The sequence below is a fragment of the Cydia fagiglandana genome, chromosome 3, assembly GCF_963556715.1.
Source record: "Cydia fagiglandana chromosome 3, ilCydFagi1.1, whole genome shotgun sequence".
In the NCBI taxonomy this organism is placed as follows: Eukaryota; Metazoa; Arthropoda; class Insecta; order Lepidoptera; family Tortricidae; genus Cydia; species Cydia fagiglandana.
In genome coordinates, this window is record NC_085934.1 from 7909809 (window position 1) to 7924340 (window position 14532).

Genomic DNA, 14532 nt, shown 5'->3' on the forward strand with positions numbered 1-14532 from the left:
TCCGCTGCAGACTTTTCATGGACTGACTCTAGATGAGATTGAATGGGGTTGGCAACTGTCAAAGGTTTGCATAGATGTCGCCATCATAGCTTGCCCCTTTTTCTATGAGATTTGGCTTAAAGAGCTGGCATCCAGGGTATTAAAAAAACCAAAATTTGACACAATTCTATGGACTGACAGGGCAAGCTATGATGGCGCCATCTGCTAAAAACTTTCACCGGCCAACCCCATTGACGCCAATTTTTACTGATCACGTCTGGACTGTGGCCTATTTTATAAAGCTACAAGTTACAATTTACAAGCGGAAGTCTCTTTCTAACCCTATGTGTTAGAACGAGACTTCCGCTTGTAAATTGTAACTTGTAGCTTTATAAAATAGGCCACTGGCCTCTTTACTTAAATGACTATTTAGTCTATGGATCAATTGTGACATTTCAATGACAATAATGACAAGTGCTACATTTTATAATCTGTGGTTGTATTCTATTGCGCTTGCCGTCGGTAAAAATATCTTATTTCGGCTCGGAAAACTGTAATGTATTGATTTTCCCCGCCCGGTTTTATAGAAATTGATGGTAATTTACCTTCATCATTGCTTAGTTCATGAATTTATTGTAACATGGGTGACAGTGATGATTATTTCGATGGTGTTGGGTTAGTAAGAAATGCATGAATTTAGTGTTCCTTTATTCGTGTTGGTTGTGTATGTATTGGATTTGTATATATTATATATTGTTTAAGCATAGCTACGATGCTGTTCATGGGAGACATACATCTCATTCATTATTAATCTAAGAAGCTAAGTTAACCTTCAATAACATTGTCTCAAGCACCCCTCATCTCATCAAATTTTGCACTTTGTTGGACTATTGTATTATATCTATGTGTTTTTATGGAAAATATTTTGTCTTACATACATCATTATAATTCTCTTTTAATAGTTGAAGTTGCTACTTATATTGTTTATTATATACAGGGTGATTCAGGAGACGTGAGCAGGACTAACACTGCGCATTTCGTTAATTATAAGCAACTGTTTCGTATCAGTATTAGTGAGGTTAACGTTAATTTTCTAGTCGTGTTGAAAAAAAAAAGTTATTAATTTATTTACGACATGCATGGTCACCCTACAATTAGAATACTAAACAACCGATAATCTGTGTCAAATTGAATGTCATGAAGGTCTGGTTACTTTTGAAAACTCGTATCTCACTCAAGTTTGACATTTTATTTTCTTCGTAATCATGATTACGAAGAAAATAAAATAATGCTGTCATTGCTGTCATTACGGTTAAAGAGGTTTTATGTTTATTAATTAGGTCTTGTAGGGTGACCATGATTGTAGACAATTAAATTTGCCCTAGCCAAAAAGTTAAAAAATAGGAAAAAGTGTGGTTGTTTCACCTAAATACGACGGTGATTGATCAATTATCAGTTACTGAGCGTGCAGGATTAGTCCTGCTCACGTCTCATGAATCACCCTGTATATGTTCTTTGGGTTACTGCGAGGAATCGCTAACTATAATTACAGGCATGGACGTGTATCTCAGGACGGGCCTAGAGCCTACTAGTTCAGCGGTGTCACTCACAAATTCAAGCCAATTGTGTAGTCTAATGCAAATTCCACAACCAATCGTGCGCGTGATGCGAACTCATCAACCAATCGCATTGTAGCAGTATCAGATCACTGTACTGGCCCCGTGCAAGCATTCTTATTGTCCGTAAGGCCAGTCCTGAGATATACATCAATATTACAGGTATTAAACTATCAACTAAAGACAAGACAATATATACCATAGCAATTTCTTTCTTTCCAATAGGGCCATGGAGTCTATGCCTGATGCGCCTGAAGTCACATACAACTGGGTTGATGTCACCACTGATTTCTTCAAACATATACAAGGTAATGTATTCATATTTAAGTGGCTTTTAGACGTACAACTTACATGCTCACTATAACATTTAATAGTATAGTATTTTGACCAAAATAAAGGTGCATTTCTATAGTAGCCTGAAGAAAAAATTCAGTTGTTAGCAATAGCATACTACCTACCAAAAATTTAAATCTTTGTTACAGATTTACAATTAGGTGAACTCTTACATGATGGCCATCTATTTGGCTTGTTTGAAGCCATGTCGGCAATTGAAATGATGGACCCGAAGATGGATGCTGGGATGCTCTGTAACCGAGGCAACCCAAAACCACTCAACTTTCAGCAGGCTGTTCAGGTACTTCATATGTTTTACTCTTTGATTAAATGATAAAAAAAAAATTAAATATCATTTATTTTCATTTATAATGTTGAGGTCAATATAATCTTCACCGGAACTACCTCTATAGGTCATAAAGAGATTTAGTATCCAATTTGTCCATAAAAATTAAAAATTTTGGTGAAACAAATGTGCATAGTTTTTTTAATCTATGTTGGGATCAGTTTCAGGCGACATGCATGAGTCATTCCTAGTAATTTTGCTCCACTATCTTTAACTTTAGGGACAAAACCAAACACTTTTTTTTTGTAGTGTGTATGACCCCTATGGTCACAAAAAAAAAATCTATTAGTGTGTCCCTGCCTTAGAGGATATAACCAACGGAGATGCCATGTCTATAATTTTCGATACAAAATAGTCTGCCGTTTTTGGCGGGGGAGGGGCACATCAAATGTATACGTAACGTCAATCGTCGTCGTCATGTCAGATAAACGTTAGTCCATACATGTGTTTGACATGTGGTTGACCATTGGCCGCCTTTTTTCGACAGAGGGGAACGCCTATTAATGACCACTCCGTTTGGTTATATTCTCTAAGGTCCCAGCAGTTGGACACACTAATAGGCTAAAAAAAATTATTATATTTCATTTGCAAGTGCATCCTATGTTTTCAGGCAGGGAAACTGAAGATTGACGACCTAGAGCCAAGTGAACTGATTGGCATAATAGATGCAACAATGGCCTGCATTGTCTCATGGTTGGAAGGCCATTCCCTGGCGCAGACTGTCTTCACGAACCTGTATTTGCATCAGCCTCATTCAATAAACAACAGGACACTAAAGGCGTATTGTATTGCTGTTTATAAGCTGCTGGATTGTATAAGAGATTGTATTAACAAGTAAGTATATCTGTACTTGTTGTTAATCATTTGTTTACATTATTAATGTAAAAGAAGACTACTTGAAAATATGTAAATTTGTCATTGAATTGGTGACTCTTCTTAGTTGGATGATGAATACATATAAGATAATTTTTTATTTCATATATAAATTGTATCCTGAAATAGGGTAACTTAAGTCAAATAAAATAGTTCCCGTTTTTGGCATTCCATTAGAAAAGGGTCCTTATGCAAACGAAAGACACATTTAAATTGTCCAAATGAGGGCCAAACGCAACATTTTGCTGTTCTCTACAGGTTGCATGTCTCAACTCAACTGATTCTCTTGATATTTTATGAGTAGGTTTGATGTCCAGTAGGTACTTAATGTAAAGTATTAGCTATCAGTGGGGGCGAGTCCATAAAAGCCGATTCCCACCGGCTTGCCTGTTTTTGGACGTTTGAGCAGAGTTGTAAAGGAAATATGTAAGCTAAATAAAATTAGTCCCGGCTTGCCTATGGATATGTTTGACGCGCCACCAAACGCGCTGTTAGCTATTCCTAAATTTTTCAGAGCCCAAGTCTTTGAAGAAGAGGACTTCCAACCAATGGGCTATGGTTATCGTCTGGGCTCGAACCCGCAGACTGGCAACACTTTTGATCCCAACTTGGAGGTGCCGGAGCAGAAATGTATTGCCATGCTCCGAGAACAGGAGGAGGAGCTTAATAAGAAGGCTAGAGCTTCTGGTGAGGAGGTGAGTCCTAATTTCCTATTCATTATAAAGTGATTTTTACTAGATTCTTCTTTATATATAGTTCGTTTTTTTTAGAATTAGAAAGAACTTCAAAGAAGGTAAGCGATCTTGGTATGTCTTTTAATTGAAAAACGCTTTTTAAAAATCAGTAACTATTACTTATGAAAGCAGAAGAATATAAATGATCGTATTAGATTCGTAATTGTTACATATTTGCCGTAACTTATTTTTAAAATGTGTTTTTCAATTAAAAGACACATCAAGATTGTTTACCTAATTTCTAATGCTAAAAAAAACGAAGTATAGATGTAGTGTAGGAACGTCCGGTCGGAAGCACGCGGGCTGTCGATCTCGTGGCGCGTTCATTCAGCCCTGTTCCCTGGAGTTTTCTTTATATAAGAGCGCTCTTGTCGTTGGAGCAATCCCCAACTTGTTTAGTCCTCTGCCAACTCCTTAACCTTCTAGTATGACACAACCTGAACCTTTTATTTGGTTGAAATATTTCTTTCTCGGTCTTCCTCTTCTTCTCTTTCCCTCTATTTTTCCTTCTATGATGGTCTTAAGGAACAGGTTGTGTCGTAGCAGATGTCCAATTAGTACTCCTCTTCTATTTTCTATTGTTTTTATTATATTAATTCTTTTCTTTTTAATCCTATCTAGAACTCTAACATTTAATATTTTTTCTGTCCAACTAATACCTTCCATTCCGCTCCAACACCACATTTCGAAGCTTTCCAATCTTTCTATATCTCTTCATCTACATTCTAGAATACATTTTAGAATATGATTCAATTACACTGCAGAATTTAAAAAAACCGGACAAGTGTGAGTCGGACTCGCCCACCGAGGGTTCCGTACTTTTTAGTATTTGTTGTTATAGCGGCAACAAAAATACGTCATCTGTGAAAATTTCAACTGTCTAGCTATCACGGTTCATGAGATACAGCCTAGTGACAGACGGACGGACGGCCGGACGGACAGCGGAGTCTTAGTAATAGGGTCCCGTTTTACCATTTGGGGACCCTAGAAAAGTGAAATACACAAGGTGTCCACACTCATTCGGAATTAAAGAAAACCCACATTTCCAGGACAACGTGTGGACCGCGCTAGCCGCCCGGATCCGCTTCACCAGGATGTTCTACCAGGCCCTCCTCCTGATCACCAAGAAGGACCCTCAGTCTGGTGCCGACTGCGTGGCCCTGCTCAATGGCTGCTCCGAGATGATGAAGGTCATCATCAAGACATATGGGCTGGGGACTCAGCCTGTAGAGAATTGTGAGTTTTTCGCTATGCTATTTTCGGATATAAATAGATTTGTTTAAAATATCACATCTGAAAATGTCATTACCGGACATAGATCAAAAATATAGCTTGTGTCATGCACAGTGACGCGCAGATTTGTCAAATCTAACCTTTAATCGCATAGCAATACGAGCCAAGGCACGTGTCTTCGTGAATGAAACGATCTATATTAATCTATAATGCCCTTCATAAATATTAATTTATGGTTTACTTATTAAATCTTAATTTCATCATCTTTATTTGCGGTCTACTTCTGTTGATGATTAACCTTTTAAACGCCAAACGGCGCATCCATTTGCCGTGCCACTGACGCCACGGGATTAAAATTTGGTTTTGTGAATAAATAATGCCAACCTAAAAGTGGGATGTTTTTCAGTAGATTTTCATCAAAAAAGGATCGACGTCAAATGCCGTCTTTGACGTCGTTGTCACGATTTTGTGTTGACGTCAATTGCCGTCTGTATCGTTCAAAAGGTTAATAAATATCCGACTTTTAAGTGACTTCATAAGTTTCATAACTCAGCAAGAATGAGAGATTTTTTTTAGCCTAGGTTCTTTGGTGTCCCACTGCTGGGCAAAGGCCTCCCCTCATTTTATATGAATTATATCGCCTCTTTCCAGCGGACTCTCCAAACCCGATGGGGTTCGAGCCGATGATAAACCAGCGGTTGCTCCCGCCCACGTTCCCGCGCTACACCCGCATCAAGCCGCGAGCCGAGGCCCTGGCTTACTGCGACGAGCTCGTGTCGAGGCTGCGCCGCGCCTGGAAGATCACCTCCTGTACTAACTTCCACACGGCACTGGTATGTACGCTAACGCTGCGTCTTACGTAAGCGATTAACTCGCGAACGCGACGCGGCGCGGCGAGGCGGTCCCAAGGTGTTCGCGTTCGCAACGAGATCGCCCACGTAGGACACTTCTATAGGTATCAAAGGATTCACCCCGCGCCGCATCGCTTCGCTTCGCGTGTTGTTCGCCCACTTAGTACGCTGCGTAAGTAACACTTCGTTTTACCAAGTCGAGTGTGTGTCGGGGTTTAATTCAAAGCGACTTCAATCCCAATTTTAAATACACATGTTGACTCCTCCCACTCCCGCGTACGAAAACTATTAAGTAGACGATCGAGCTACTACTGAATTTGAAAAGTTTTTCGTATTTAAAACCACCTCCTGAACATAGTGCAGAGGCCTCCACTATTGATCGCCACAGAATGCGGTCCTCTGCAGCCCGCATCCACAGGCTTTTAACTACTATTACGATATCGTCCGATTTTATTGTCAAATCCTGCTGTGCGGAGAGCTTTCCTGTCCGCTCTAGGACTTTAATGCCTTAGTTGTTCTCCTTTCTTTAGGCTATGTGGCCTCACTTTTAGCGTAGACTTAGCTAAAACTATCACGCAACATAAAAACTTTTTATCTGACAGGACTTCTTCATGGAGTTCAGCCGGCAGCGCGCCTGCATCCTCTCCCGCTCGGCACTTCAGCTGCTGTACCTCAGCCCGTCCCCCGCCAGCACGGCCAGCATGGCCCAGAGCGCCATGAACGCGCCGCCCGGCCAGCCGAGACCGCCGCACGCCTTCGTCGAGATACTGCGAGAGTCTGTTCGAAGCTTCGTCAATCCGCCGGCGTTGACGCCCAAGTCACCTATACCTACACCACAGGTGTGACTAATGTTTTATGCGGAGGACCAATAAAATATGGCCCAGAGCGCCATGAACGCGCCGCCCGGACAGTCGAGACCGCCGCACGCCTTCGTCGAGATACTGCGAGAGTCTGTTCGAAGCTTCGTCAATCCGCCGGCGTTGACGCCCAAGTCACCTATACCTACACCACAGGTGTGACTAATGTTTTATGCGGAGGACCAATAAAATATGGCCCAGAGCGCCATGAACGCGCCGCCCGGACAGCCGAGACCGCCGCACGCCTTCGTCGAGATACTGCGAGAGTCTGTTCGAAGCTTCGTCAATCCGCCGGCGTTGACGCCCAAGTCTCCTTTACCTACTCCCCAGGTATTTATTACTAATGTTTTTAAGCGGAGAAACGATGAAATATGGCCCAGAGCGCCATGAACGCGCCGCTCGGACAGCCGAGACCGCCGCACGCCTTCGTCGAGATACTGCGAGAGTCTGTTCGAAGCTTCGCCAATCCGCCGGCGTTGACGCCCAAGTCTCCTATACCTGCAGTGCAGGTATTTAAGATTAATATACGTTTTTGTGGAAATACTATCCTCGTGCCGCCCAATGTACATTAGAATGTACAATCAGTTTCGATGGAATGTCAACCTTAATAAAAAACGAATTAGGCAGCATTTCATTTGTCTTGTAAAATTTTCGAACAAATGAAATTCAACCCAATTGAATATACAATAAGATTCTAATTTCCTTGGCAATAATTTTGTATGGTGGGCGGCACGAGGCTATACGAGTCTGTTTGGAGCTTCGTCAATCTACCGGCGTTAACTCCTAAGCTGCCCTCCTAAGCTGAAAGGCGGAATTTTAAAAACAAATGAACTTGAAAATTGAACTTTCAGATGATCTAGATTTTAAGGTGTATGTTTGCATTCAATTTTCATTGAAAAAATAGTTTTTTTTTAGCTTAGCAGGGCAGTAAATGCTATCAACACCAACGCTGCAAACGTGAATTTTCTTAATGTAATTCTGAATACCAATTTCTTAATTGCTTTTTTTGCAGGCACGCGAATTCGTAGAAAACTTCCTCGCTCGCTGCGTTCGTCCGTTCGCAGTGTTACTGCAAGTCTGCGGCCATAATCGTGCGCGCCAGCGAGACAAGTTGGCTCTACTGTTAGATGAATTCGCAGCGTTGCAAGAAGAGGTTAGTATTAGAGTAACTCAACTCTTTCACTTGGCCAAAAATTTCTTTCTTAAGATAAAAAAAAAAACATTATTTACACCTAGTGGCCACAAAATCCCCGAACACTGTTTGCCTTGAAGGACCTCTTGACCTTGACTTGATCGCCACGACAATTTGATGTAACTGGTATTAGAATGTATAGAATATTTCAATTCATTGCGTCCTTCAATTTATACTATCATTTCGGTCGGCTATGGCCCACAGTGGCGATCAAAGGGTTAACAACTAACGTCATCATCAGTAACTTAAGAGTTATTCTCTTGTCGGTGGAGTATCTTCCAGCTTTCCCTATCTTGCGCCAGCTTTTTGACTTTTTGATACGACACGACCCCTACTTTTTCTTTCATTGCTCCAAAAAGCTGCGCCTGGGTTTTCCTCTTCTCCGCATGCGTCCTATCCCTCCAGCATAGTTAAAGAAGTGGTGACAACTAACTATGTGATGTTAAAGAACTTTGATACAAATGAGTAAATTGCAGGCAGAGAGCGTGGACGCAGTAGTGAGCGGAGCGGCCGGCACGGCGCCGCGGGCGTGCTTCGGCACGTGGCTGTTATACCACGTGCTGCGCGTCATGATCGCCTACCTGCTGTCCGGGCTCGAGCTGGAGCTCTACAGCGTCCACGAGTACCACTACATATTCTGGTGAGTCTATTGACCAATGACGCTGTAGTGATGCTTCGGCACGTGGCTGTTATACCACGTGCTGCGCGTCATGATCGCCTACCTGCTGTCCGGGCTTGAACTAGAGCTCTACAGCGTCCACGAGTACCACTACATATTCTGGTGAGTCTAGTGACCAATGACGCAGTAGCGATGCTTCGGCACGTGGCTGTTATACCACGTGCTGCGCGTCATGATCGCCTACCTGCTGTCCGCGCTGGAGCTAGAGCTCTACAGCGTCCACGAGTACCACTACATATTCTGGTGAGTCTAGTGACCAATGACACAGTAGTGATGCTTCGGCACGTGGCTGTTATACCACGTGCTGCGCGTCATGATCGCCTACCTGCTGTCCGCGCTGGAGCTAGAGCTCTACAGCGTCCACGAGTACCACTACATATTCTGGTGAGTCTAGTGACCAATGACACAGTAGTGATGCTTCGGCACGTGGCTGTTATACCACGTGCTGCGCGTCATGATCGCCTACCTGCTGTCCGGGCTCGAGCTGGAGCTCTACAGCGTCCACGAGTACCACTACATATTCTGGTGAGTCTAGTGACCAATGACGCAGTAGCGATGCTTCGGCACGTGGCTGTTATACCACGTGCTGCGCGTCATGATCGCCTACCTGCTGTCCGCGCTGGAGCTAGAGCTCTACAGCGTCCACGAGTACCACTACATATTCTGGTGAGTCTAGTGACCAATGACACAGTAGTGATGCTTCGGCACGTGGCTGTTATACCACGTGCTGCGCGTCATGATCGCCTACCTGCTGTCCGGGCTCGAGCTGGAGCTCTACAGCGTCCACGAGTACCACTACATATTCTGGTGAGTCTAGTGACCAATGACGCAGTAGTGATGTTTTGGCACGTGGCTGTTATACCACGTGCTGCGCGTCATGATCGCCTATCTGCTGTCCGGGCTTGAACTAGAACTCTACAGCGTCCACGAGTATCACTACTTATTCTGGTTAGTCCTTTACTTTAGTGACCTTTTCTAGAATGTCAATGTTGTCCTCCGATTATGGTCTGTTGACTAAATCAAACGTTCAGGTTGGATTACGGAACGTTTTGATGTAGAATCTGAAATGTAGCGGGCTTGATATCTATACCTTCACCACGCCCATTACATACTCGCTTTTAAGGCGACCCGGTGTCTACCCCGGGGTTTTTAGCAGAGTGTTGACCCTAGTATTTTAGGTTTTGATATTTTCACGCTAATTGAGAAGAGTTCGAGATTTTATATTCCTCGGCTTCTAGACCACAGGATGGTTATTAAAGACAATTAACCTAAATTCTAAAAATCTACAGTATTTTTTATGCCGAAGCGATTAACCCACCCTACCCACCCTACCCCTACCCACCCTAGAGTCACATATACTATGAAAAAATCTCCAATGACATATTCCCTTCCAGGTACCTATACGAGTTCTTGTACGGCTGGCTGGTGTCGGCGCTGGGGCGCGCGGAGGGGCTGGCGGGGGAGGGGGGGCGGCGCGACGCGAGGAAGGGCGCGCGCAAGAAGAAGCGCAGCCGGCCCTACGCCCGGGAGGCGCTCATGTGCCAGGTCATGCAGAACATGTGCGGGGGATATTATAAGGTTAATGCCTGCTTTACACAACTCCTAACCTAAACTACCTACTACTACTCCCGTACTTTTATTTGTCATTTATACTTTTACTTGTCATTTGTACTTTTATTTGGTTTTGGTTGGTTTTTATTTGTCATTTGTACTTTTATTTGGTAGGGTTTGTGTTTCGTGCACACACCCTACTATATAGTTGTCAAGACAAGTCTTTAGTCTATTCCCCAAAAAAGAATTTGTGCATAGACGCAGTAGCTTTTTGGCGATTTTACGATACTTCGTGTAATGACCACTTAAAAAATATTGAATGAAATAAGTACAGTGTTGCCAATCTTATTTTAAATGTCATCTCTGACTAATAAGTGAACCATAGACATGTTTTTTTTCATTCATTCATTCATTCATTCTTTTTCCGCCCGTACCCTCCATTTTTGCTACTTCTTAAATTAAAAAGTTTTGTTAAATTTTCAATTTTATTTCAAAGTAAGTGCATGGTCGTAGAAAAAGTATTGTGTGCAATGTTGTTTAACTGAGCCAAAAAATACTCGTGGCGTCTTTATTAACAATTTTCGGCTTCGCCTCAAATTGTTACTCACGCCACTGCCACTCGCCTTTTTTGACCTCTCTTAAACAACGGTTGATTAAATACTATTAAGTCCAGAAATAAGATCTGCTATGTAATGTTTCATAATGTACGATTCCCACCGACCAGCTAGAGGCGGGCCGCGCCGGAGCGAAGTTTCTTTATTATAAATTATGTGTGGCAGAAGCGATGGCGTCCGTCCGATAGGCTTGCGGCCGTACAAAATGTCAAATGGGTTATTCCCACTAGTAACCACCAAGTTGTTACCAGTGGTAACTACTGGCAATTTTTTTGCCCACTTTCTGGTAACTACTGGGAAAAATAAATCCCAGTAGTTACCACTAACTCTGGTGATAAATACATAATAATTTTTATTCCCAGTAGTTACCACTGGTAAAAGGTGGGAATTTTTTTCCCAACAACTTAGTGGTAACTAGTAGGAATAACCCTGTCAAATGCGCGTTGACTCCGCCCGTTCGGTGGGAATCGTACTGAAGTCGCCTAGCTTCTGCGTCAGATTCCTCAATTTATCTTTTTTCCACAGGCTTTAGTAGCGTTCAAACTGCAAGGCAAGATCCGGCAGCCGCAGTCGCAGTTCGACAACGAAGCCGTGCGTTACAAGCACCGCTTCGCGCCGTTGTCCGTACTCACGCCACCGCAAGTCCACTACCACGAGTTCACGGAGATGACGCAGCCGGCACAGTAAGTTGTTACATGTTACGCCGGTACACTCGTCGAGTGACCCCGAGACAGGCCGAGAACGAGTGTGTACATGCTGCTCTATGTTCGTCTCGCACTTCTCCGAGAGGTTCTCGACGAGTACCTCAACCTCAACCTCAACCGATATTAGATGACATTGAGACCAGTGTAATGATCTGTGCGTTACAAGCATCGCTTCGTACTGTTCTCCGTACTCAAGCCACCGCAAGTCCACTACCACGAGTTCACGGAGATGACGCAGCCAGCACAGTAAGTTGTTACAAGTTTAGTAGTTATAGAAATCTCAGCGTGATGTATCGTGCGTAATAATTACAACTACCGCTTTGTACCGTGGTAAGAACTCGCATGAGTTCAGAGAGAGGACCCAGCCGGCTCAGTAAGTATAAACAATCTGTGTAAATAGTATACCTCCACCCCCGCGCAGTTACAGTAATAGGCGTAAAAAATTGCAATAAAAGACACATGCGCAGGCTAAATGAGACCAAAAGTTCGCGGTCACTATTAGTGTTTAATTGTTGTTGTTGTCCTAAGGCACCCCAGAGGTGCAAAGGGCCTTCACAAGCTTGCGCCACGCCTACAAATGCAAATGAGCTACGAGCGGTCGGGTTGAGCTGGAGCGAGGCAAGAGCGGTCGCTGAAGATAGTGTTTAATGGTTGTAGTTAATTAATAATTTGTCTTTTTTTGTTTCAGGTACGAAAATCCTGTGATACTATATTTAGGGGGATGCAAACACTTTCAGCAAGCTAGATCGCTTTTAGAAACTATCACAACTCCAGATCAAGAGGTAAGCTTGTTCCTCACTCAATATTGTATTTTATTGGTTTGCTTATAACTCTATTGTAAAATTACGACAAATGAGACACATACACAATTTCACATTAGAATAATTATATTTCTATTATGAAATGATGTGGTGTAAGTCAGGTATATGAAAACTTATTTAATCCAAAGTTAGGCTCGTCATTGCTTTAAAGGACGTACTCGTAGAATTCGTATTTTTTATTAGGTATTGTGACATTTGAGAAATACATCAATCATCGTAATTTTTTCTCTGAAATCCTAATTGAAATAGCTTGAATTACCACATTACACAGTACAAATTGTGTAATATGGTGAAACAAGCATAAACCTGACTGACAATAAGTTATTTTTAGTGTTCCGTACAAAACTTTGTTCACGGAACACTTATGGGATCACATCGGTTTTGCAAATCAGTTAAATGCGTTTTTCTCAGAGACCGTTTTTTCTTATTATTTATTGTATGTAGACTGATTTGACAAAGATTAAATGAAACTAATTCTACGAGTAGCTGTTTTTCGATAAATTCGCCAAAGATAAATTTAGTAAAGAATTTCGTTTATATTTGTTACAGATAACCGATCTTCTAAAAGTAGCAAAAACAAATTTCGTAGTATTAAAGCTGCTGGCCGGCGGTCACAGGCGGGACTCGACGACGCCGCCAGAGTTCGACTTCACTGTACATAGACATTTTCCCATTATCAAACTTGTATAATAAATAGATCTTTATAATATAGACAGAGTATTGAACAACACTCTTGCCCAGTGTATATGACTGAATGTACCCTATCTGAGTAGGTACAGTCGACGTCAAAGATATGTTTACACTTTTGAACCTTACTCCTTTGTAATAAGGCGAAAAGTGTAAACATATCTTTGACGTCGACTGTGTACGTACGAGTACTTAAAGGTCATAAGGATTATGAACGTGTAATGTTTTTATTCAGACTTTCTGCCGTTTAAGTTTATTTTAAATATTAACTCTTGTTCAGTTTATTTTTTATTTTTATCAATACGTATTTCCTTTCACCGGTTCGTTAATACAATAGAACATATCCACCGGTTATAATACCTTTATCCAATATTTTGAGGTCTATTTCTTAGAAGTTTTATTATTTGAACAAAATTGCGAAAAGGGTTTACTAAAATACGCCTACCATCATGCAAGATTAGACCAAATGTTTGATCGTGATATATTTTAATATAATTATTCGAATATCCAAGAATTATGTTAAATTTTAGGTATCACAATTCTTTACTAATGGAATAAAACTAATTTTGTGTTCTTTTGCTGAGTTAAAAATTACTGGTAAAAATTAAGACCAAAATATTGTACATAACAAAAGATGTTTATACTCGTAGGTACACATCTCCATATTGTAGTTATGTAGTTATCATATTATACCTATCTTAAAAAATAAAGGATTTGTCGCTTTATAAAGTGCAATAAAATACTTATAAAATATTTCTTGGATTACTTCATTTATCTCATGCGTTATAATAATATAAGCTTTTGTCAGTTATGATTTAGTCATATTTTTATTTTATTAAAATAGTACAACGAGACTTATCGCGTATTTAACCAAGACCAAGTGCGGGTAGTTCGAAAAACTCGCGTGGCTAGAAGAGGTCGATATCAACTTTAGCCAGTTTTCTCAGAGACTACGGGGACAACGCCGTCCTCGAAACGTCAGAGGTACTCGTATATCTTAAAACTTAAATACGCGATTAAGTCCCGCTGTACAATTTTAATAATGTGTAAAAATCGTGAAAGTATTTATTTTGTTTTGAGTTTCATACAACTCAAATTATCGTAACAACGATTTGTTAGAATCTAATAAAAGCAGGACAACATGGCTCTAAAATGAATGTGGGTAAATCATAGAGTTATATATTTGACAGAGGGAATGTCACTGAAGACAAACTGTGACACTACAATGGCGGACGGTTAGAAAGTGTGCGTGTAGACGAGTGATACCATGTAACACAAATTCTCCCCGAATGGTCGAATAATTATTTAAGTATCGTCGTTGATTTTAAATTAAAAAAAATATGACAGTTTTGCGTTGGACAATAAATATCTATATGTATCTATAAATATGTATCATCTGATTTTATAGGTCTTGAAAATGCGTAGTGTTGCACAATTAGGTACTTTGTGCAAACATTATTTT

General features: G+C 41.3%; 1 protein-coding gene across 1 annotated transcript; it reads left to right on the plus strand.

Annotated features, from left to right (window-relative positions):
- The first annotated feature begins 483 nt into the window (after nucleotides 1–483).
- On the plus strand, nucleotides 484–13823 carry LOC134679957 (N-alpha-acetyltransferase 35, NatC auxiliary subunit). Its single transcript, XM_063538910.1, has 14 exons — nucleotides 484–654; nucleotides 1821–1903; nucleotides 2078–2229; nucleotides 2885–3108; nucleotides 3662–3842; nucleotides 4931–5117; nucleotides 5766–5947; nucleotides 6568–6804; nucleotides 7835–7975; nucleotides 8491–8654; nucleotides 10088–10271; nucleotides 11384–11541; nucleotides 12251–12344; nucleotides 12933–13823. The coding sequence occupies exons 1-14, from the start codon at nucleotides 620–622 to the stop codon at nucleotides 13071–13073; spliced, it is 2163 nt and encodes a 720-aa protein (XP_063394980.1). The 5' UTR covers nucleotides 484–619; the 3' UTR covers nucleotides 13074–13823.
- The last annotated feature ends 709 nt before the right edge of the window (nucleotides 13824–14532 follow it).

Coding starts and splice junctions, on each gene's coding strand:
- LOC134679957 (XM_063538910.1), top strand. CDS start 620: ATGGGTGACAGTGATGATTATTTCGATGGTGTTGG. Junction 5,118..5,765: donor GACTCAGCCTGTAGAGAATT/GTGAGTTTTTCG, acceptor GCCTCTTTCCAG/CGGACTCTCCAAACCCGATG. Junction 5,948..6,567: donor CTAACTTCCACACGGCACTG/GTATGTACGCTA, acceptor TTTATCTGACAG/GACTTCTTCATGGAGTTCAG.